Genomic DNA, 24568 nt, shown 5'->3' on the forward strand with positions numbered 1-24568 from the left:
AAAAACAAGAATGATCCTCACTCAAAACTTGATACAAAGGTTTATGAACTTATTTTTTTCAGGGATGGCATGTGCTTTAAAGTCATTTTGCTTACATCAGGGATTACACATGTGTGTGCAAGTATGCATGGATGTGTGTGCATCTAAGATGTGATCTTTTGTGTTTCATTTAATGTAAGTAAGTGTTGGAAGTACCTCATACCCCAGAAAGTCTGAGGATAGGTGATGGCCCATGGTCCAGTGAAGTGAGAACCAGTGCTTTAGACCACACTGGTTATATCTTTGCTAATACATTGGTCATGACTGTTCTCTGGCCATAAAGCCTGTGTGTGGACCAGGCCAGAAATGGCCTTTGTCCGTATTCTCTTTTCCTCTACCAGGGTCATTGCATCAAAGATGAATACTGGGAGTCTTCCTGCTCTGTTCTAACACCTTCGCCATGCCAAGGCAACAGCTGGCAGAGCCAATCCATGCCAAAGACTTTTCCACCCATCTAACATTACCAACAGTCAGGGAAGGATTCTGCAGGGCAGGAGGGAAGTCAGAGTTGACCAAGTGCCTACTGCTTGGCTGGATCAAAGCACATTTGCCAATCTGCTACACAGTGTGGAGATCTTCTGGACAAGAATGCAGGATTTCCTGGTAGAAGATTCTTTGATATAGCATACCAAAGGCAATAAATTTCAAAAATTCTGGGAAGTTTAGGGGCACCAAAGAGAGCTACCTGCTTTCACTCAACCTAGGTATTTAATTACCAGTTCCTTTTTTTTTTTCAGTCTCTTGCCATTATAGAACTTCCTCAGTCCCATGGTTCTTAAATGGATCCCTATCTCACTCTCACTTTCTCTTTCCTTCACTAAAATCTTGACTGACATTAGCAATTAGTCACCTCTGGCCTCTCTGCACTTGACACACCTCAACTCCCAGATGAACAGCTAAAATGAAATGAAAATACCAGCACTATCCTAGCCACCTGCATGTGAAGGTGATGTGTAATTGACCTCCTGAATGACTGGTATCAATGCAAGCCTGGTCTTCAGGGGACATCCTTGACTTCTCTTAACCCATCCGCTCTGCTCCATCTACAGACTCCGCTCCAGTCACCATTTGTCCAATTTGTACCAATTTGTACCAATAATTTAGTGGGAAATCTGTCAGCAAGATTTCCGACCTTGCCTTTCCACTCTTTACTGACAAGAAGCACAGGCAATATCCAGGCTTGGCATATGGACATAGATAAACCCAGCTCCACTGAAGAACTGCCAATGCAGAGATCTCAGTCTGAGTTGTTTCACGCTGTAGTGAGGAGATTGCACCTCCCTGTCTTAGATGGGCAGATAGCCACATGCAGCAGAAAAAGCTTCACATGACTGTAGGCAACATGTTTTAAGCACCTGAGAGTTCAAGCCCATGACCCAATGCAGTAACTGCTACCCATCCACCCTATTAACTGCCCCTTCTAATTAGAAATAGAACTTGTATGAGCAGAAGACACTGTTTTCCTACCTCAGGATATCAGCCTTCATTTCTAGGTAATACATCCCTGAACTTCTTTGGAGGACCTTCATATCATTTGGGTTTGCAGATCTCTGCTCCATAGGAATAGGCTTCTTTGTGATGCATGACTTCATGGCCTGATTTGCTGAAAGACGACAGTGGCACAAGTCTTCCAAAAACGCCACTTACTTTATCTTCCTCAGCAGCCCTGTGGTACCTGGAATGCAAAATAATGTCTTACCAGGGCGATTTACCATTATTTTTAATAGCAGAAGCTTTGAAAGCTGGTAGATGATTGTGTATCTTTAGACCCTCCTTTAGACATTTCCTTGCTTGCTTATTTGTGCTCCAGCAGCATGAAAAGAAACGCACACCTCATGCTCTGGCCCTTGACAAGCTGGTACCTGGAATTAATAAAGCTGTTAGAACAATGAAAAAAAATAGCAGCACTTGTAATCTAAATAGCTAATATGCTTTTCAAGAAGGAACCCAAGTGTACTCAAGTCACAGCAGCAAAACGCCAAATATTATTAAAGCTGCTGCCTAGTATCTACAATGACTGTGTTTTTGCACTGATGATAAAGCTACCACTCATCTAGTCATTGCTTTAGAGGTATCTACACTGTGCCTTGTTTCCAAAAGTACATCATTCATTTCTATTTAATGCAAGTGAGCATCAAAACTCTGGTCCTTAATTAAGATACAGACCAAGGAATATTCCTAAATTTAATCTTGCATGCAACCAGCCTGAATTCAATAGTTCAATGAATGCAATTAATCCATCACTCAAAACCAAGCACCAATTAAAAACATCTTCTACCCTTAAAAGCCACAGCTCTACAAATGCACATTTAGAAAAAAAAAAAAAAAAAGAAAAAAAAAGGTCTAAATCAAAGCAGGAGGTCTGAACATGTCACAGGAACACTTACAGGAACAAAGTCATATAGTCCCTACTCTCACCCGAAGTGATGGTGTTGTGCCCTGTTGCCATAACTTTACAGTCTAAAAAAGCTTTGTATATGGTCCTGCTTTTTAGATGAGGAACTAGATCAGGTAATACAACTGAGCAGGAATAGTGCAACCCTCCATTGTATGAAAAAGTAGTATTTCCTGCATCAGCCAATGCCTTTTCTGTAGCGGGAAGTAGAAAGGTAAGCAAAAATGTAACATAAATGGCCTTATACTCTGTGTACTCTTATACTCTGTGTGTACTCTTATTCTCTGTTAACATTCTTGCTACTCTGAGAACCTCATGTCTGAACTGAGAGGGCAAAAAGGTTCTGATATGAAAAAAAAAAGGATATATAAAAAAATGCCCTATAATGACATTTATCCTGCTCCAAACTGGGTTAGATCCTCGTCCTTTGCTGTTTTCCAATGGAGGAAAAGAGTGCGGGTGATGAACTTAGTGCCACCAGGATGCTCTTGATACGGTTGTACTGTTATTACTGCCATCGGCTCTTGTCCAGGACAAGGATCCCCACTGAGCTAGGTGCTGTACAAATCAAAGTTGGTGACTTGAAAATTCCACAAAAAAATGAGGGATCCTGTGGATCCCCAAGAATTCAGAGAGAGGGAGACACAGAGAGGGAGCAGGAGGAGAAGCACTGGCAGCAGGCATCTGGTTCAGGCTTCTGCCTGTGTAACTATGGTGGAGTCATTTAGCAGTGAGCAAATAATGAAAACAGTTGTTCATGAATATTTTATTGGAGTGTTTTAGCAGAGGATGTATTTGAATCATGAACCATGTTTTTTGTTTTGTTTTGTTGGGTTTTTTTTGCCCAGTGGGCTAGAGAGACGAGAGGGAGAGACAGCACTCTGAAATAGTGTATTATCTAGTCCTATCCCATCTGAACAACCGTCTGCTGAAATTTTCTAAGAGATGAATGCAACAGGGATATGAGACCAGGAGATGTTTGGAGTAGCACGGCCAACCTGCCATGGCTCCACTGTATGTGTCCGCATCCACCCTGTTTCTATCGCTATCCAGTCCTACACCCTGCTCGCTTGCTGCCACTTCTCTACCATGAGCAGCTCAGCTGATGTCTGGTAACCCAAGTCATAGTCAAAGATGCTATGACCTGGAAGTGTGGCACGGATGCTTGATTTTTATTTGTCCTTATTTTTGGCAGACATGGCGATGCCAATGTAATTGCAGGTAGCAAGGTGTTTGCTGTGTATGTGCAGTAGGCAAGAGTGGATCCACTTTATGTTCTTGTTTGTGTGCTGTGCAATAACTTGATATTAAGAAATCTTTGCCATGTTGCTGATGACCCCACAGAGTCACTAAGAAAGATCCTGATTAGTAATTCGTGCTGCCCCAGTTAGACAACCCAGACGTACGTGTGTTTGTCAATGTGTCTCTGCTGAGGAAGAGCCTTATGTCTGCAGAGCAATTTGTTAAAGGGAGCTTTGGGGCAGCCTGTTCGTTCCAGCACTTATCATCAAAGCAGAAAAATCTTCTGACTGGGAGCCCCACAGATCAAAAATAAAATGGTTCCTGCTCACCGGCATGAGAACTGATGCAGCTTGGCTCCTCTCAGCAAGCCAAAAGCGGCTGTCTCTTAGCATGGCTTTAGGAGACTTGGGGAGCCAAACTTGTAGCTAAGGGGGCAGTTTTATAAGGTGCTAGTCAGATGCTGGGGGAGAAAAGAGTACCAAACCTGGAAAATCTGTGGAATAAACATCTCAAGGCAGTTTCTTTTCTCCCTCACGGCTTGGACTTTCTTGGACATAATTAAGATGCTCTCAGCTTTAGAGGTGAAAAACAGCAGTTCTGCACACAGGAGTCCAACAGCTGTTGTCAATATTCTGCTTAAGGCACTGCAGGTGTGGGGTCTTGCTGGTCTTCCTGGGATGCCAGCAGCTCATGAAGGTGGTGTTAGCATTCGAGGAGGTGACCCACTGCTAAGTGGCTTGGCAATATCTTTTCTGGAAAACTCCCCTGGTACCTCACTGAATTCCTGCCTTGCTCACCATGTGGCAAAAGGAGGAGCCAGCTCTCTCCAGTTTTCTTTGGCTGCTGTTAGGCTCCTTCTAGCTGCTGGAAGAGACTGCTGCTTCCTGGCCACCTCTTAGACACCTACACCCCAGCTTCTCAGCCATTTCTCTTTGCTGCTGAAACACATGGTATATGTAAGACTGTAAGTAAGTCAGCGTATCTATCCACCACATCTCCAAGAGAGAGGAAAGCTGGAGCAAAAGGGCAATAAGAGAAGCAGAAATGAGCTACAGAAGACCAAAGGGGAAGAAGCCTGCAGGAGAATAGCAGGGGCTGAACTACAGCCATTTCACCAACCATGCACACTAAGTCACTGTGCCATGAAGCAGAGGATTCTCCACCTGGGAACACAGTACTTGTAAGAGAGAGAAGCGGTGTTTGAGTAAGGGCCGGTGTGACAACGCTCTGATATGTCATTGCTGGAGAACATGGAGTTCTTGTCTTGCAGACGCTGAGTCACAGCAAAGACGGAGCGGTCATGTCAGGGTGTTGACAGCTTAATACAAGGTTAAGCCTCCTATTTCCATGCTGACAGCACCGGTGACAAATACAAATGAATTATTCCAGGTCACCTGATGATCTTCCCCTCTATTAAAGAATGAGAACTTACTGAGTTGTCCTCTACTGAGCATGGAGTTGAGTCGAGATGAGCTTGCCCTCCAGTTTCTTCCACCGGTGGAGATGTGTGTCTTGCTTACTGTTGGTAGATGCTGGTGGGTGTCTGGATAGGGCGAGTGTCTTAACTCTATTTCTTTCTCCTTACTCATTAACATGCGTTAATTGCTGAAAGGCAATTCAATGTTAGATGCACAATATCCAGTGCTGGAGTCAAGTGAGAAATTGTCCTCCAGAGTTCTTTGATCTCTTAAGACTACAGATATTAACGTAGGTATTATTTTTAGAGAAGGGTTGGTTTTGAGAAATTTCTCATTTCAGAAGGTTTTCAAAAGAACATTCTGAAAACGTTGAAGCATCCCATGTCAATATGCTTCCGAACAAAGCGAAACAAATCCTATTTTCAATTGGAAACAAATTGCACATTAATGTATACGTATATATATATATATATATATATACGCACAGTGAAAAATGGTATGTGCCGTAGTGTGGTTTACATCCTGTGAATGAGACCATACTGCAGCAGGCATCATACAGGTGTGCACCAGGGTCTTCACCCTGAGAAGTTTTCCACCTAAGCCCAGGTGTGAAACTTTTCATTTTGCCTGGGGCTTCTTATCCCCCTGTTGCCACTCACAAGGGATCCGAGAGCTTTGAGGGACCTAAAACAGGGACCCAGGCACAGACACCTTCACAACAACATCCATGGTGTGCTGCTGTCATCTGGCTGTGGAGTCACAGCCAGAAGACAGGAAAACCAATCTGTTGGCAAGATAAAAGAGCCCAAATTGTAAAGGGACCAAACTGGCCATTAATAATTGGTACCTGAGAAGCTGCCTGTAACCTTTGGGTAGATTGTGAACATGTTAATGTGTCCAAGCACAAGCCTGGGTCTGCTATGTGTAAGTCGGTGTGAGCGTATGTCTGTGTGTGACAAGAAGGCTTCACCACACGTCAACTTTACCAGATTTTCTCCTCCTGCTTCATCACAGAACAGCAAATTCTGCTTGGGGCTAGAGGCAAATTGGAGGAGGGGAGAACATCTTCACCTTAAGCATCTAAGAATTAAAATTCCTTTATCTGACAAAAAAAAAAAGTCTTCATCTTGCAGGCTGAAGTCTTATTCTCTCAAGTGCAATCAAATGAACTGCTGTTGCTGTGGAGCTCGTCTAAAAACATCTCGTTCAGAGCTCTTAGATCTGCCATTCTCATCATTATTCTCTTGTTTTCCCAAGTGTCAAAAACTCACTCGGACATTTATAGTTTTATCTGCACTTGAATACACAATCCAACTCGCCAGGCAGCACCCACCATGAGTAGCATCCCAGCCTGTGTCATATTTTCAGATTCCAGCAGAAAACATTGATACTGAAATGATCGGAAGGCTCAAACCAGGATGTCGTGAAAGTTGGTCATGCAGAAGCATTCATACCCTCTTCTCTCCAGTCACATCCACTTTTCTTCATCCTTTCCTGAGCTTCCAGGAATAAAAGCTGTTCCCAGTTCATCCCCTTTCCAACAAGCAACACATGGGCCAACTTCCCAGCAGAAATGGTGAAAACCTGCAAAAGAGCCCTTAAGTACCCAAAAGACAAGGAACAACAGGCTGATTTTTTTGTTTTTTAATGACACTACAAGTGTAAAGGAATTTGCAAATGCTCAACAGAAGGACCGTTTGCTTGGACCAGTATTTCTGCCTGCAGAGCCAAGAGGGCTGCAATAACTCCTGCAATAACCCTACTCCAGATGCCACAGAGCTCTCCTCAGGGTTGAAGACATGCCTGCCACATCCCCATCTGCTACCCTGTGCCTGGTGTCAGGCAGCTTCGCAGCTTTCCCCACTGACTGGAACTTCCTTTCTATCTTTCAAGACCCAGAAGCAAATCCCTTCTCCCACCTGCAATTTTAGCAAAGGCTCTGAAGTCCTTTTGCTCAGTGAAAGTCAGCGGCACAGGCCAGAAGGGGGATGATCTCACCACCCAGAAATTTGAGGCACAGTTTGGACAAATCAAAAGCAGTGGCCAATTTCTTGCATGGCAGAAAAGGAGAAAAGATGGGAGGAGAAGCAGTTTCTTCATGAGTTGCACCTCATCCTGAGGCCTTCTTTGAAGTAATATTCAGAAGTAATATTCAGGGTTGTAGCTGCATGGACACTGGGCATCCTTGCCCCTTGCCAGCCAATCTTCCCAGAGAGTGAAAATAAACCCTTATGTCACCTGAGCAAATGGGGCAGTAGCCTGTCTTCCCACTATATGGGCCATTCCTGCTCTCTAGTCTCAGAGAGGTGAGGTGGGTTTAACAATTGTGACCAATGTGTTTCTTCTTTCTACAGACAGCCTCCCAGGAGGCATTTTGCAAATATGATGGATGAGGCTCTGTGGGATACAGCACAGTGGGGGTTTTTAAAACCTTGCAGCTGTGGAAGTGCAGTATTTATCTTCCCCTGGACCCTAAAACATGCAGTCCATAGACATGGTGAATATGTTTTGCAGAAGCTCAAGTAGATACTCCAGCGGCGTTCCTTGAAAATCCTTGAAAATGTTTCCAGTCAAGAAGATATTCATTTTGTCAATTAAACCAAGTAAGAAAGTCTTTTCAGGTCTCCTTCCCCCCAATTCCATGGCTTGACAGAAAACAGAACAGGCTTTCAACTTCCAAAGCCTCTAGAAGACAGGATTGTTTGGAGGCTGGTCTTTGCTCTAGCTCCAGCTTTCAATCCTGAAGTCCCTTCATCACAGTCTGTGCCTCAAGTTGGCAAATTGATGGCCAGGCCTGGGCATCCTGGGAAACACAGAGCAAAGGATTACCAAAAGACAGTGGTGGCCGAGGGATATGAACCCTTTTCAGAAAAACTATGTCATATTCTGGCTATGCAGTGGCAAAGCTCGCCTCATGCTGATGTGATGAATTATTCCTCACTTGTAATTTATCCAATGTCTTGCACTTGTCACCCGCTGTGTTTATCAAGCTTGTTGGTCCTGCTGCCCAAAGACGGCCTTAAATTGGTTCATCAATCACCTGGCTGCCAGCCACAGTCTTAGCAAGGAAAGGAAGAAGCAAAGGGTTGGAAGCACCATAAAAATCCACAGTTAAAATTCTGTCTAGGTGGAGCACTCACTTCTGTGTCCACGTTTAAGCCCATCCATATAGCTGCTTGGATTCCCTACTTTCTTAAATCAAAGGATTTAGCTTTAGCTAATTTAACATTTGGCTTTAGTGAATCATCAAGGCCTTTCCTAGTAGAACATTTGCATTTTTATTCTTGCACAAGTCCTTGCACTATCCTCCTGTGCTAGACCAGTTAATACCTGCCAAGGATTCAGCCCAGGAATTTTCATAGGTGGGCTTTGCTTCTGGGAGGGAGAAGGAAAATATAAGCATATATTGGTTCATTGGCTAAATGAGGCCAGAGTTGAGTTTGCAATGAGGAGTTCTTGCAAATGCATCTCCAGAGTGGGGATGAACAACTGGACAAAAACTGCCTTTTATCATTTGTCGCATTGTCCCCAGAGCCCTGGGGGACAATGTCCCCCTGGCACTGCACTTTACCCAAATGCCACCTTTAATTGAGCATAAACTCCTGGAAGGATTTCCAGACTTGTCATCCTAGACAAGGCTTCTGAATAGATCAAGGTGCCTTTGGCACTCAAGGGTGTCCATCGCAGGTGCCGTGAGTGTCCATGATGGGGCTGTTTAATGGAAGTGGAGACAGCGTCAGTCTTTTTTACCTGGGGTAATTTTAACCAGAAGTGCAAAGTTACAGGAAGTGGCATTATAAAATAATAATAAAAAAAACATGTGATGATAAACATGTTTCAGAAGGGAAGGCTGAATTTGTTTCTCTGCATGAATTCCCAATATTTTGGCTGGTAGCAAAAGCCTAAAAGTGCTTGCAACACATCGCTCTCTCTGCACATCTGTCATTTTCAGATGCTGCAGACTTGAGTGGTTGCATTTTCCTGTCTCTCTATGGCACCTGACTCCAGTCTTAGGTGGAAAATCCTTTTAAGTTTTAACTTTCAGTTACAAACATCTGAGGTACAGGCACTATGAAGACAAGTGAACAACCCAACCATTGCCTGCATATAGATGTTTTCGTTTCTTTTAGGGTTTAATGATTATTTCTTTCACGCTCTCCGCATTGCCAAGAAAAGCACATTACAGAAGAAGGAAATGGTAGTTTTTTCACTCAGTCTCTGATGTAGATGAGACATTTCTTGTCCTCATTGTTTTACTAAAGAGGAAAAAAACAACAAAGAATTTTCTGAATCATAGGGGAATCCTTTCTGCCTGGGGTTACACTCACAGAGGACGGCTTCCATGTTGGGGAATTCTCCATCTCAGTGGAAGCCCTTCTGAATGCTTTAAAGGAGGAGTGGCAAATTTTCTTTCCTAGGTGCCCTCACTAATGGTCTCTGCCTCTAGAATTAAATCTACTTGGAATTTGATTTTTCTAGATCACAAAATATGCGTTAGATCCAAAGGGGGAAAAAAAAAACCACTAAGATTCAGTAATTTCTTGGAAATGAGAAGTTCTGTGAAAGTTCTGGACAGATTCAAACTGTAGCATAATGATTCCACTCCATGGCAACACCTGGTCAATACATGAAATATGTTTTACTCTGGGTTGAACATTTCAGTGAGAAACCGGATTTTCACCATAACTACAATCTTTTCACAAAGGTCAGGACCATCCTCAACAAGCTCCTCAAGAAAAGAGCTGGTTTTGTGAGGTTTGTCCCTGGGCTGAAGATCCTGTGAGAAAGAAGCCATTAGTGCTGAACAAATCAGCCTTTGGGTTGCACAACATATCATTTTGGATAGATCCAGCCTGTTTTATTAAACCAAATCAGGACATATTGTCAAGTTTTTATATTATTTGATATTTTGGATAATGGTTTGTTTTCCTCTTTGAATTTAGGTCATGTTTTAAGGGAAAAAGATGCTGGTTTGTGACTGTACAAAGTTTCATTTAAAAGAGGTCAGCTCAGAATGTTGCAGGATTTTCCATAATACAACCTGACATTTCAGAAATGACCAACTGAAATATTATATTTTCAAACCTTCCTTCCATTTGGGGAGGTGAAGCTCTTTACCTCTCTTTATCCAAAGGCATGAATAGCTTCAGCCCTGTGAAGTTACCCTTTGTCTAATAAATCCAACCTAACCTCAGTGAATAGAAGCTGCTCTGTTCAAGCCTTTCATTAATGCTCTGGTGGATAGCAGACACTTGGAGAAAATCTTTGAGGAAGGCTGAAAGACTCTTTATCCCACTCTAAAGCTTCCTCTGCTTTCCTTGCCAAGATTTTTAAGACCTCCTAACAAATGCATCCATAAGCCCAAAGCCCCTGGAATTTTTTTTAGAAAAGGCTCTGCTTTTTTTGTTTGTTCATTTCCTTGGCAGTCCCAGAAAAGATGCTCAAAAAATCAGTGGCCACCACTGACAAAAAGCCTGCCCTGATATCCTTTGCTAAGTAGATAGGATGTCTTTCCCATCTAAACTAGGAAACATGACCCTGGGTGTAAACCTGGGAGTTTTTTGTATGTTGCTGTTTGGAAATTATCCTTTTCCTCCCTTCTGTAGCCTTGTGCCTCTCTCATAAAATGTGTTGTTTGACATTGTTTCTTCCTGAAACATTTATAAGACATTATGCTTAAAAAAAATAGGTTGATGAATGAGAAGAGACAGTTTTCCTAATAAAGTCAGTGACAGAAAGGCCAGAAGTCTCTTTCTCGGCTTGGAAGTTTGTCATTTGGCTGATGTACATCTGAGTAGTAGATAGTTTAAAGAAAAAAAAAGACAAAACTGGAAAAAATAGAGGGGAAACTGTCTTGAAACTTAGAAGCAGAGAGTAATCCCAGCAAACTCTCACAAGGTTGTCACTGCTGTTGAAGGGAACATGGCAGAGTTAGCAGAAGACGTATAATCCATCTATCCACATTCCCAGGAATGAGGAATGAGGTACAGTATTAAATCCTAGGATAAGTTCAAGTTTAAAGGCAATTTATAGCCACTTGAGATGCTTGATATTGATTCTGTCATCATCGTGAAGATGATGACAGAATTCAACCGAACTCAACCGAAGAAGTTTTTGACTGGAAAAAATTCCAGCCAGTTTGCTGTCATATGTCAGGAAGTTTCAGTGAAACAAATAAACATATTGTGCTGTTGTTGTTGTATATCTTGCAGACAAACAAAGCCGTGGCCAAAGGGGACTTCCACCACGCAAGCTCCAGCTCCCGGCGAGCGCTCTTCCTGGCTGTGCTGTCCATCACAATTGGAACTGGCATCTATGTTGGGGTGGCCGTGGCTCTTATTGCCTACCTGTCCAAAAACAACCATTTATGAACCTCAGGAAAGGGGAGAACCAGCCACCTGGCACTCACACTACAGCAGATCAGACTGCATGGTTTTCCAAAACAACCAAGAGACAAACAAACACCTTCTGGGGGCAGGTACTGGATGAGATGGTCTTGTGTGTTATTGTAGGGTGGGAAGATGGGCTGAGGTGAGGAGAGTTCCAAGAAGTCTCTTTGCAAACACCTCTACAAGAAAAGAAACAGTGAAAGAATGAAAGAACGAAAGGAAAGAATGGAGCAATTTGGGGATATGGGAGACGGGGTGTTTGGCTTTGCTTTCCTCGCAATATGGTGTTTACAAGAAGCTGGTACCCTTGCTGTTCTCTGAACACCTTGTTGGTGACCATGAACTTTACAGCCAGCATGAGCTTGTGCTTAGTTTGCTTCTTAAGCACGGCATCAAAATCTGGAAAAGCCTGGACAGCGGCTGGTTCTCTGAAAGACCATGATAACAACAAATACCAACAGGAGGAAACTTTTTTTTTTTTTTTTTTTCCCCTAAATGCAGGACAGATTTGCCTAAGGGTGAAGCAGAGACCTCAGCATAGAATGGTATTACCTACTCCTCTTGTATTGGTAGGTTTCCATGCAAGAAGAAAAGGAAATGAAATATATTTTTCCTTTCTTTTTCCTTTCCTTGTTTTTGGATGAAGAGGTGACCCACAGGCCCAGCCAGTGCAAAGCAGCTGGGGTTACTGCATGACTTGGCTTCACAAACCGATGGTGAGGTCAAAGTAGACAGTGATATTTTGAGAAATGAATGTTTCCATCCAGTCACACCATGATAACGGCACAGCCTGTGGCATGGGGCTCATTTGGGTCGCTGTGGAGAACTGCGCAGAAGTAAACACAAGAAACCTGGGAGAAAAAAAAAAAAAAGCAAACTGAAATACTCATCAACTTGAAATTTAAAATCATGGAAAAGCATGGGAATTAACCAGGGGAATAAATGCTTCCTACATTTTGAAGTACTGCTCGAACACATAGCAGTGATTGAGATCACTCAGATTACAAACTCACAGTTCATCCATGGACCAGGGACTCTTGGCATAGCCATGGAGGGACAACATGTGACATTATCTTGCTGTGCAGCCCCATAATGGTATATTGTAAGGGAGTTGAACGTTGTTCTTATTTCAGTGAATGCAATGATGCATTATTTTCTTTTTTAATCCTTCCCCACAACTGCCCCTTTTATTTCATTGTCTTCTGGATATACCATTTCATCCCACCAAGGGTTTTTCAGAGGACATATATGTATGTCTATACATATCAAGAGAGGAAAAAAAACTGATCAAAACAATAATAATTTTATTCACTACCTAGTGTTTTATTAATATGATTTCTTTACCCCAAATGTCATCAAAGACCTTTTGTTTCAACTCTGTATTTTGCATCTGTTTTCCTCTGTGACCATTTTTTTCCTTATGTTTTCGGGTTGGTATTGTTTTGATTTTCATTTTGAATTTTTTTTAAGGGGTGGGGGGAGGAGGACTAACACATCCAAAACTATTTTTCTGCTAGTTACACAGTTTATTAAAACACATGGTATACAGCTGCTGACACTCTGTGTGGTATTTTATTCGGATGAACGTGAGGAGGGCCCGGGGGAAGAAGAGCAGTATGGAGCGTACCATGAGACTACAGGATCATTGTGTATTAGTAAAAAATAAGAAGAATGTAAGTGTTTTTAAGTCAAGCTTGCTGGTAGAGGGTCTGCCTTATGCTTTTTCACGATGGCTGTACAGGCTGAATGTTGCCCTTACAGAAGATAGAATAGTCTGGAGGCTCTTAGGCTTCAGGATAGCCACACACTTTGATAGGGTCGAGACAGAGGAAACATTTAAGGAGAGCTCCTTGGAGCAATGGCAGCTGGTGGAAGAGCAAGAAGGACTGGATGAGGATAAGGTGCTCTGGGGCTGTGTCATGCCTTATATCTACCTAGGAAGCAGAATTCACTTCCTACAAGGATATCTTCCTCTCTTCAGTCTCCAGTGGGCTGCGAAGAGCTGTAAGTAAGTCCCCTTTCTGAACAGACACAACTCCACACTGCTTCTCAAAACACTGTCCAAGACACCTCACAAAACTAGACTGAGAAGGCAGCTAAAACATACCACCCACCCAAGAAACTGAAGCAGGCTGTTGTCAAAACAAACCTGAGGGGCTTCCTTTACTTGACTTACAGACCACAGACAACTTCCTTCTACTCTGGTGGCTTTTCTTGGACCAGCAGCTCTGGGCAAGCCTGTAGAGCCATCCCAGATGAGAAGGACATGATCCTCCTTGTGCAGTCAGATGAGGAGATGTGATGACTGAAGTGCACTGAGAAAGCTCTATGGCTTCACCAGAACTCAGTGCACATTCGTACACATGGAGCATCAAACTCACACCTCAAGAACAACAAAAGACAGGTTTGCCTGCCCGCACAGCCTCTCTGGGAGGAGAAAGAAGTGTGAAATCAGTCAGAGAAGTATTTTCATGAATTGCTGTTGCAATGATTCCCACTGTTTAACGAGCCATACCATTCAAAACTGGCTACAACAGCTCTACCTACGTCAGCCCAAACAGTTGTTGAGCTACAAAAGCACCTGGCACAAGTCCCAAAATAGTTGTCAGTGTCTAATCCTGAAAGTGTCTAAATCCTGGGAAAGAAATGGTTGTGAGAGCAGGGAGAAGAGGTAGGGGCTATAGGTCTGCTGTGAATGACAGGTCAGAGGCAGTTAGGAGGAAGTACCCAGAGGGAACTCCTCAGCAAAGATAGATTCTTGGAAGTTCACTTATTCTATAGAAAAATACTGGGAAAATGACTTCAGGTGTTTTTCCTTTTTAAAGCAGCTTTGTGAAACTGAATCCACTTTCCTGTCAATCAGGTCAGCATGAACGTATCTGTCATTCAGAAGCCATTGAGTCCCTTTATGTTTTCTCCAGGCTGAAAAGAGACTTCATATCTTCACTTCACTTCAGAAGCTTCACTTTGGGGGTACAAGGATGCCCTGTCCTCTCACATTTTGACCTACTGTTCAGCTCTGGCATCCCAGAAAGGAAGGAGAGAAGCCCTTCTGCGAGATATGGCAGCTATCTTGATGCTTCCCTCTCAGAAATGAAAGCTTCATCTCATATTGGCTCAGTCAGGAGTTGTCAAAAGAATTGACACTGATATCCTTAGGAGATGATGGGCTATAGTGACAGGTAAGATTTACTACTAGGAAAACATTCAACCTGTAAAGTCCAGGTTCTGCAGATTCTAACTTAATCCTATAATATAGGGTGTCATTGTGGATTCCTCTCAGAAGATGCATGGAGAGCCGTGGAAAGACTCACAGAGAGGGAACGAAGGAAAAAAAAAAAAAAGAAAATTCCTTGTGAAAGTCTCAGAGCTCAAGGGAACAGAGAGACTCTCAGCAAATAATAGGCTGGGTCAGAGACTAATTACATACTACATCTGCCATCTGACAAGATTTCATAACCTGATGCCTCCGCTGATTCTCTGGGCCTCCATTTGGGAATATATAGCTAGCTGTGAGCAATTTTTATTGCAGCTTGAGGCTAAGATGAATTTCCCTCTTGGCCTGTGCATGTGGAACGACCCACAGAAGGCTTGCAGGAGCTCCACACGGGAGCACGCAGAGGGCATAGGTGTACAGTGTACGTCTTAACCTATTCCTGTATCAGCACTCGGAGCGATGGCTGGTTGAAGTGTGTTTTTAACCCAAGAGATCTGTGTACTCTGCTTTGAACAGAAGGCTGGACTAGAGACCTCCAGAAGTCCCTGCCAACCTGAGTTCCTCAATGGTCCTACATGCAGACCACCATAATATTCATCTCTTAGGGCCTTCAGATGAGAGAGTTATTCCAGACAAATTCATAGACAGTTCAGGTGAGCTACTAGTCTCTGGAGGGCAGCAGGGATATTCAAACTTACCTAGACCTGGCCAAGATGGGTAAAAAGCTGCCTTCCTAGGGGCCAGGGCCTTTCAGATGCAACCCTGTGACACACAGGACACCTAAGGGCATGTCAATACCATTCCCAGGCAGGACCATTATCACAGAATCACAGAATGGTTGAGGTTGGAAGGGACCTCTAGAGATCATCTAGTCCAACCCTCCTGCTCAAGTAAAGACACCTACAGCGCGTGGCACAGGGTCAGATCCAGGTGGGTTTTGAATATCTCAAAAGAAGGAGACTCTACAACCTCTCTCAGGGTTATCTTCCCTGCCCCTCCAGCCTCGGCTCAATACTTGGTTTTCAGGCTGGCAAAAGATGAATTAGGCAAAGCTGGCAGCAAGAAAAAGGCAGCGACAGTGAGCAGCTGGCTCAAAGACACACAGTGGCAGCAAAATGTAGCTCTCATGATCTGTTGCCCATGTTGGAGATGATTGTTGGGCATTAAGCTATTTTTTTTTCAGTGAAATTCATTGCAATATTTTCTTTAATGGAGGACAAGCCTATTGATTTCTCCCTGTGTGTCTGTGTGATATATGTATGGTTATATGTATAGATATGTGTGTGTATAAACATTTTTTCCTGGCGCAACACCTCAGATGCTTTTCCCTCCTACAAGCACAGAATGTTTGTCAGAAATGTCCTGTGGAGGGACAGTTTCAGCCACAGCAAAATAGCCCATGCCGAGTCTTCAGCAGAAAGAAGGGGTATTCTCCCCATACATGTGGCTTGACAGTCATGTGGTCATCATGTTGATGTGGCAAATTATGGATGCTCTTCTGTCTATCTCAAAAGAGTCTCAGAAGAGTCTGGCCCCATCCTGTGCACACCCTCCCTTCAGATATTTATACCTATCAATAAGATCTCCATGAGTCTTCTCCAGATTGACTAGTTCAAGTTCTCCCAGCCTTTCCAAATATTGGAGATGCTACAGCTCCTTCACCACCTTAGATAATCTCTGCTGGACTCACTCCAGTCTCTCCATGTCTCTCTTGTACTGGTGAGCCCCAAAATGGACACCGTGCTCTAGATGCAGGGTTGAGGAGAGTGGGAGGATTATCTCCCTCAGTCTGCTGGCACCTTCTTCATCCAGTTTCACCTTCTTTGCACCTTCACATTAAGTAGCCGTAATCAACAAAATCTGCTCTTCAGCTTCTCTTCTTCCAGCCAAACTGATCCTCTGATCCTCTAAACTGAGCCTCTTCTCATGCATCTTTGCTTCAGCCCCCAGTCATCATGTTGGCCTTCACTGAACCTGCACCAGTTGCTCAGGAGGAATGAGCGTTCTCCTCCTGTTGCTCGCTGCTCTCTCGCCAACAGCTCCCAGGATGCAGGTGGCCTTCAGGAGCATCCTGCACCCCGTCAACTTGCCCCATCAGGACTCCCTTTGGATATAGCTGCCCCCTAGTGAGTTGGCCATCAGCCTGTGCTGGTTCATGGGGTCATTTGGCCCCAGACATGGGACTTCACATTTATTTTTAATTGAGCTTGATGAGGCAGCCCTTTCCTTTGAAAGGAAGCTCTGTCTTCCAACATCCTCAGGGCAGTTTGCGTGCGATTTAGAATCCGGGCCACTTTTCTTCATATCGTCCTAGAACTGGTTTGTTCTTTTTATTTTGAGGGCATCTGCAATAGTCCTGGAGTATTCACTACTTTCTTTTCATTTGAGACATACCCAAGATGCAAGGCTGTCCACGCTCAAAAGAGAAATGCTCAGAAGAGACAATATGCAGGCTAAGTAAGATGGATTTTCTTTCAAAACAGATTCATAAAGCAACAACATGTGTTATTACTAAAGTGCTTTGATTATGAGTAACTTACAGCTGTGAGAGAATAATGGCCTAAACAAGGAAGAGAGCCAGACTAGAAGGAACCTAGATACAACAGCTACATCGACATAAAGAGAATTGTAAGGATCTCCATGCATGTAAAAAAGCTGCTGGGCAGTCACAACAAGCAGCAGGGGATCTGGGGGCTCTGGTTGAGGTCAGCAAAATATGGATTTAACCACACAGCAGCGTGTTCAGTGACTCCTTGGTCTGCAAGGAGTGCTTCGGGGTGTCCCCAGCTGGCCGAGGTGGGCTAGTCAGATATGGAAACCTCAGATCAGAAGTTAGAATAAAACGGTCTGTAGAAACCCCTCCTCCATTGGGTGTGTCTAGGTGTCACTGGAGGTACAAACTCCTTGGTTTATGGCACGGGAAGAACATTTCCCTCCTGCTCGCAAGCCCCTTTGAGAGACACGGAGTTGTCATCAGCTACATGTAGCTACATCAGCTGCAAGTGCTAACCACTTAATTTGGGGGAGATTAGAAGCATCCTAGAGCCACTGTCCTGCCAGCTCAGTCCCTACTAGTTCTGTGGGACACAGCCAATGCTGCATGTCCAAGTCATCATCCTTGGTGACAGCACCAGACTTGGAGAGTGGGTGCTCGGATGGAAGATACATCCTCTGTGGAGATTAGGGCGGGCTGAAATCAGAGTCTATCCATCAAAGCTGGTCCTCACCTTGCTTTGTTATTTCATTTGACCACTTGTTTCATTTGACCATTTCTAGAACCTTGTCAGTGCTTCATACCAGTAACTCATAAGCAGTTTGTTGAATCAACAAATAAAAAAAAAAATTAAAGTAAGTCCAGGCAATCTCCCTTCTTATTCCTCTGGGAAAAAAAAAAACAAAGGATCTGTCAGCATAGTCTTGGCACACAGCAGCGATTAGAGACGGTCACATTTTTAAAATCTTTTTTTTTAATGTTTGCTTAGAACATTTTCCATCAGAAAATGCCATTCCATCAAAAGGAAAATTTGGCTGCAGGAAGATAACAGTTTCAAGGACATTTCATAATTGAGAAAATAAAAAGCAAAACCCTTTCACAGCAGCAGCATACTTCACGCTGACCTTTTTGAGAAGTAACATAGACTATTTTATTTTGAAATGATTTGTATCCAGAATATCTGATACTGATCAGACTGAAGTCTAGCTGGCGAGAGCACATCTTGAATTTCCTTTTGTTTGAGATCTTGTTTTGACAGGCCCAAACCAAAATTATTAAAAATACTGTTTTGTCTTTGAGGGAAGGGCCAAAATGCAATGCTCATGGGTTTTTTTTTTTTGTTTGTTTGTTTGTTTCTTCTTTTTAGCCAGGAGCAGATGTTCAAACATGGTATTACCTATTGCACAGCAACTCCCATACCCACATCTTTTACCTCTCCTTGATCTAGAGAGAAAAGGCACATGAAGAAAGGCTTTCGTAAGACCTGTTCATTGAGCAATCGATCCCTGGAAGCACATACTTCACTTAGGGTCACGCCACATTGCCCAGGTTTAGTCTGCACCCAGTGGAGAGACAAGCGAGGGAAGAAGTTTCAATAGGGCAACATTTTGGGTCAGTAGATGTGAAGGGGAAATCAGGCTGTTTCCACCCTGGGCACATTTTTAGGCAGCATCAACTGTTCCCATTCAGCAGCAGTGTGAGGGAGGCTTTGGAAAGGCTCCTTCTTGTAGGGTTTTGTCTACCTGTGTCACACGGAGTATTTGCTGCTGTTGGGATCAAGACTCTGTGACAGAATGTCCTGGGTGGCTTGTTCTCATACTCCCTGCATGAACTTCCCTTGCTCTAAAGGCTTCCAGAGATTGAAGGGCAGGATTTATCTCTGTGAGCAGGGGCATGAAGACTACCTGCATGTCTCTGTTGGTGGATCTGTGGGAAATCTAGATCTTTTGATTATATCCTTTAGCATTTACAACCCTCTCATCTACTGGTCTCCCCCAACAGAAGCTGCTCCCACACATGAGGAGTGAAAACTCAAGCTCAGAGAAACAAGACCTCAGTCGAAAGAAGCAGCATCCAGACAAGGCCCAAAGGAGGGACATCATGGCACTGAGGACAGCAGCAGACCCTCTTGGGCATAGCCAAGCTGCTCCACACACATGCTCTCAGAAGGGAGGCTGTAGGCACTGAAACAGATCCTCCCTTCTGCAGCCCATGCTGCCCAAGCCCTTGGGGTCCCATCCAGGCTCCCAAATCAAACTCGCATTGAAGGCTGGACATGACAGCCTCCACTGATGTGTCTCTCTGACGTCAACAAGTAATTTTTTGCCAAGCTCTAATGTGCTCAGTGGCCAGTTAACCATCCTCAGAATAGTTATACATACATATATATATATGTATATATAAAATAGATATATATATCCCTGGGGTCGGTACCACTACAGTACAGTGGTGTCCCAGTGGACTTGTTCAAGGAAAGGGCTTTCTGGCAGCCAGCTTCAGCTAGGGAGGGCTAGTCCCTCCTGACTCTACAGTAGGTAATGGAGAGAAATCAATGCCTCCTGAGGGCAGTTCAGAGCAAGAGATTAATTTCCTGAGTTACCCGCTGTACAGCTCCTTGTGTCTGCCAGCTAAGGAGAAAGCCTCGGGAGAGAGACTCTACTAGGCTCAAGTTAGGCTGTGTGTGCTTGTTGCACCATTAAGATACGACCGTTATTTCCAGGGACATGTTGTAGTTCCCCTGAGCACCACGTTCAGGTGCTTTCCTATTATTTCCTAGGAATTTCCTATTATTTCCTAGGAATTTCCTATTATTTCCACTTCTTCCCTCTCCATCCACACAGATTAGCTTTTTGTTCCTTTTTTTCCTTGGATTTCCTCACCATAGGCACTCTTGGCCAGCTTCTTCATGTGGAATCTGCTATGTGCTAATTGATCAGATTAGATTTAATTGCTAAATATTTGTATTACTAAAACCCTGATGTTACACGCATCACGGGAATTTAATTTAATTACAGCATAATATCAATCAGATGAATAAATTAAAATGCTCACATTTTAATATGAGCCTGTTTTCCATTTTCCAAGCTGCCAAGCTTCAAGGAGAACAAAGCTGTTCATTCAGGCCATTCCAGCACGAGATCTGCAGTTCTCCCAAATTAAGTAGAGGAAAGAGGTTCACAATTCCCAAGTGCAGGTGAAAGGTGTGATTGCACTCCATTTAATCTCCACAATATCTTGCAGCAGGTAGTTTAACTCTCATCTGTGAAGAACCACCTCCTCGTGTTCACTGTGACCCAGACAACAGCTGGGTCTTCTGCTAGAAGCAAAACCACAAGCCTTTCCCTATATAGCCTCTCCTTGACGTTCATCATTCTTCATAGCTGTTCCTTTCCAGGGTGAAGAGATCAATCCAAGTTATCTTTTTTTTTTTTTTTTGTCCTGTAGCTGTTCTGTAGCAGCTACAGCAAAAGGTTATTCTGCCCTAAGTGTTTAGATCCTGCCATTAGGTCTCGCCAGAATGGTTCCACAGCCCAACACTGTATGAGGTTACTGTCACAAACGGCTGTCCACGAGTTAGTTATGGAAGACACAGTGCAGAGCTCTTCCCCAGCCATGTTCTCCCCAGCAGTCACGGTTTACAGGGCTCAGTCCCTTTACCCAGATTTGGATGTTGGCAGGGACCTAGGCCCATCTCTCCCAAAGACTATCCCGTTTTGGCACGGCAGCAATTCAGGACTCTGCTCCCCCTGCTACAGAATGAAGCAGAATCGTTGAGGTTGGAAGGGACTTTTGGAGATGATCTAGTCCAGACCCCCTGCCCAAGCAGGATCACCCAGAGCTTTTTGCCCCAGTTTACCCAAATTCTTCAAGGATAAACCTCAAGGATAAATGCCAACAAGGGCTGAGAGCAGCCCTGATTTGCAATCAAAGCCATCTTCTTCACCCATCAGCTTTGTCCAGCTCCTCTTCCTCACAGGCAGATAACAGAAGGTGGCCAGCAGGTGGGCAAATCAGAGATCACAGCAAAGATATGAGCCCTCAGCAATCTCACCACTGTCTTAGCTGGATGTTTGATGGATTAAAAGCTTATTCTGGTGACAAGGATTATAATGAGAGCAGAAAACAGCATTGCATGAATCCATTTCCCTGACAAGGGTTGCAACGAGAAAGGCAAGAGCTTTCACTGTCACTCTGTTAGCGCTGCAGGTCTGTCCACCTTGTTCTTGTCACAGTTTATGAAGTGAAAGAAAATAACAGCTGCATCTTCTTTGGAGCAAGACAGATTTCTGGTTTGTTTTGCTGTGAAAAAAATGTAAACATCCGCAAATCCCTTCCCACATAACTGTGGAAATGATCCTGCAAAGCAGTTGAAAGCCACTGATATACTGTCAAGCTAAATAAAAAGCAAATAAACAGCAGAGTGAGGATACCCAGAATGCATGAAGACTACCAAAGAAGTACCATTTGCTGGACACTTGCTTCTTCAATTGCACATGATGTCATCACATTATATGACTCAGTGAGTGACTTCATCTCTCTCCACCACTGCTTTGATCGTGGAGCTGGGGTCTTGCTTTTTGCAGCTCTTATCTCACCATCGCAGCTCCTTACAAATCACTAGGGCAGAGTGCTCAACCAAGTCCTCCCTCCTCACCCGTAGCCCCTTCCAGCAGCCAAGCTGAAGGTAGACTGCCTGCTTATGGTTTTCTCCAAGTTGTAGCAGCCCTAATTCATGGCAGGCTGGATCACAGGGCTTTTAGTGCAACGGCTGCAGGGGATGAGACTGAGAATGACACTCTCGGGTGTACTGAAGAGACTAGATATAGGAGAAAATAAAGCTCAGAATGTGCAGTCATGAAACGTGAATCCAAAATGAGAAGAAGAAAACCTAACAGGCAATTATCCCTTTCCCTCCTTCTCCAGGTCTTCAGTGAAATGTATCCTATTTTAGACAGGGTTCAAGACATGCTGCATAGCGAAGCATAGAAGCATTGTCATGTTGTTTACAAGATGGGCTCTTACTCTTTATTGCCAATTTTCAGAAAGGGCAGCTAGTTTTGCTTGCTATCAAATTATTTGAAAGCCTTATAAAAAACTGTCTGGGCCTGTCTTAACATAAGTATGAGCCTTTATGTTTTCATTTTAAGGAAAAAAAAAAAAAAAAAGAGAGAGAGAGATTGATTTTTTTTCCTGGAAATTGCAGTCCAAGTTGGTACAAACATTCCTGAAGCACAGACAAGCTTCAGAGAAGACAAGACCCCTTGCATAAACCTACCTCCTCTGCACTGAAGAGCAATTGAGCAGGAACAGCACACAGGAGTGGAACAATACTTGGGCTTATTTATGATTTCCATTTCATTAAGCTCCAAAAGGCATTTGATCCTTTCAACATCCTGGACTGGATCCAAAGCTCCTAATAATATCAGGGAGCCTTGAGTTCTTCCATTGCCTGACACATCCTGCTTCAACACTCCAGACCAAAATACACAACACTGAAGTTGTAAAACCCTGGAGCACGAGACCATGCAATCGATGTTTGCGATAATTTGACAAGCAGCTCCAACACTACCCAAACTCAGGATCAAGAGGCATGTCCAGAAGCAGTTTATCTACAGCATAGCTCAGGCAGAAATCAGACACTGTGGAAGAAGTGTTTGTGGAAGAATTGTTTGAAAGCAGGAACTGAGAGGAAAACTAGGGCCTAACACAGCTCCGGCATTACAGAGGCCTGCTTGGGGTGCTACACAGTTGCCACTTCCAGGATGGTTGGTACGCACAGACTCTGCTCCTCCACGGTTCCCTGGGCAGCACAATCTGCCCTCCTCACAGCTGCAAAGGGGAGTAACGGAGGATGGAGCCGGGTGAAGACACCGCGGCCAAACTCTGTTGCACTCCCTGTGCTGGGCTGCTGCTAAGCTGCACAGTGGCTGTCTAGTGAGAGATATACGATAACAAGTCCGGTGCTGAGCCAGCAAAGGTGGCAAATGATGAACTTTGCTTGAACTTTGCTCATTATAATGTGAAAACCACACCTCCATCCCAAAAGTTACCCGCCTCTGAGGTACGACCACCCCTCACTGAGCATGCGCTCTAGATTTTCGGTTGACTGTACCTTTAAATGAAAGCGAGAAACTTTTTCACCAATCAATAACAATATTAACTATGACTCTAGTCACTCACGCTCCACCTGAATGTAAAGAAAAGTATAAAAGGTGAACTAAGGATGGAAAGTCTCGAGGGAAGAAACCATCCTAACTCCTGGGTCAGTCGACAGGCTGATCCCCCTTCCCTCCCCTTGCGCTGGGACGCTGCCTGAAGAGACTAAGAAGTGAGAGGGAAGAATCCATCATAAATTCTGGATCAGTTGATGCGCTGATCCCCCCCCTTCCTCCCCTTGCGTCAGGATGCCGCCTGAGGAGACTCGAGACTGAGAGCCCTCTCCCATCTTCTGGGGTGAGTGATGATTGCACATTTGTACATCAGAGCTAGCTAAAAACCCCACGCTCTAGTAGAGAATTTCCTGTACTGACATCCGAAACCTGCTTTGTAAATGTTGCATTTGAATAAATCATACTGTTTGTGAACTCCGCTACTTGTTTGGGGGGAGGCGATCGGACCTACAGTTGACAGACTGTTCGTGAATCCGATACTGCCAGGGTCGAGCTTATAGTGGATCACACTATTTGGGAACTCGATTCGCTCCTAGGAAGGCGATCGGACCTACAGTCCACAGACTGTTTGTGAATCCGATACTTTTTTTTTGATATCTCCTTCCCCCCCCCACCACCACTACCACTACGGCTTTCAAACTGCAACATTTTCAACAGACACCCAGACCTGAGCTTAAATGGTCTCAGTTTTGTTATTTTCTGATCTTGACAGAATGCTTTGAGGAAGTAGCAAGGTGATGTGGGGTGGAGAAAGAGCTGAAGAAAGAGTTACCCCCTCTCATCACAGCATTACTCCCATACATCAGTGCTCATGCTTCCCTCCCCCTGGCATGCACCTACCTCTCTGAATGCTGATCAGTAGATTTGGCTGGAGCAATCCCCTTAATGAATAAAAGCCAGTAGGCAATCTGAACCTTTTGGCTGATGGCCCAACATCCAGCTGGATTTTCACCAGCTTTCCCCTCACTCATCATTGAAAGTCCTATCAAGGGCAATTTGGTTTGTTCAGTTTGAAGAAGAGAAGGTGAATGGAAGATGTTCCTGTTGCCTACAGCTATGTAGTGGGGGTAAAGAGAGAGCTGCATGCAATGGAATCATGGTAGACATTTATTGGGCTGTTCATGTATATTGATGGCAGTGGCCATGGAGCAATACCAGGTAATGAATATGTTGAACTGAGTAGTAGATCTGTCTGGGATGTATA

General features: G+C 44.0%; 1 protein-coding gene across 1 annotated transcript in view; it reads left to right on the forward strand.

Annotated features, from left to right (window-relative positions):
* Positions 1-11677, forward strand: part of SYNDIG1 (synapse differentiation inducing 1) — a 45784-nt gene extending 34107 nt beyond the window's left edge. The window contains exon 3 of the mRNA XM_088531229.1: positions 11307-11677. Coding sequence (XP_088387355.1) covers positions 11307-11465 — 159 coding nt within the window. The 3' untranslated portion in view covers positions 11466-11677. The remainder of the gene's footprint in view (positions 1-11306) is intronic.
* Positions 11678-24568: the final 12891 nt, after the last annotated feature.

Source organism: Tinamus guttatus, unplaced genomic scaffold (assembly GCF_059628265.1).
Source record: "Tinamus guttatus ecotype Peru unplaced genomic scaffold, ASM5962826v1 Tinamus_guttatus_pri_ptg000403l, whole genome shotgun sequence".
In the NCBI taxonomy this organism is placed as follows: Eukaryota; Metazoa; Chordata; class Aves; order Tinamiformes; family Tinamidae; genus Tinamus; species Tinamus guttatus.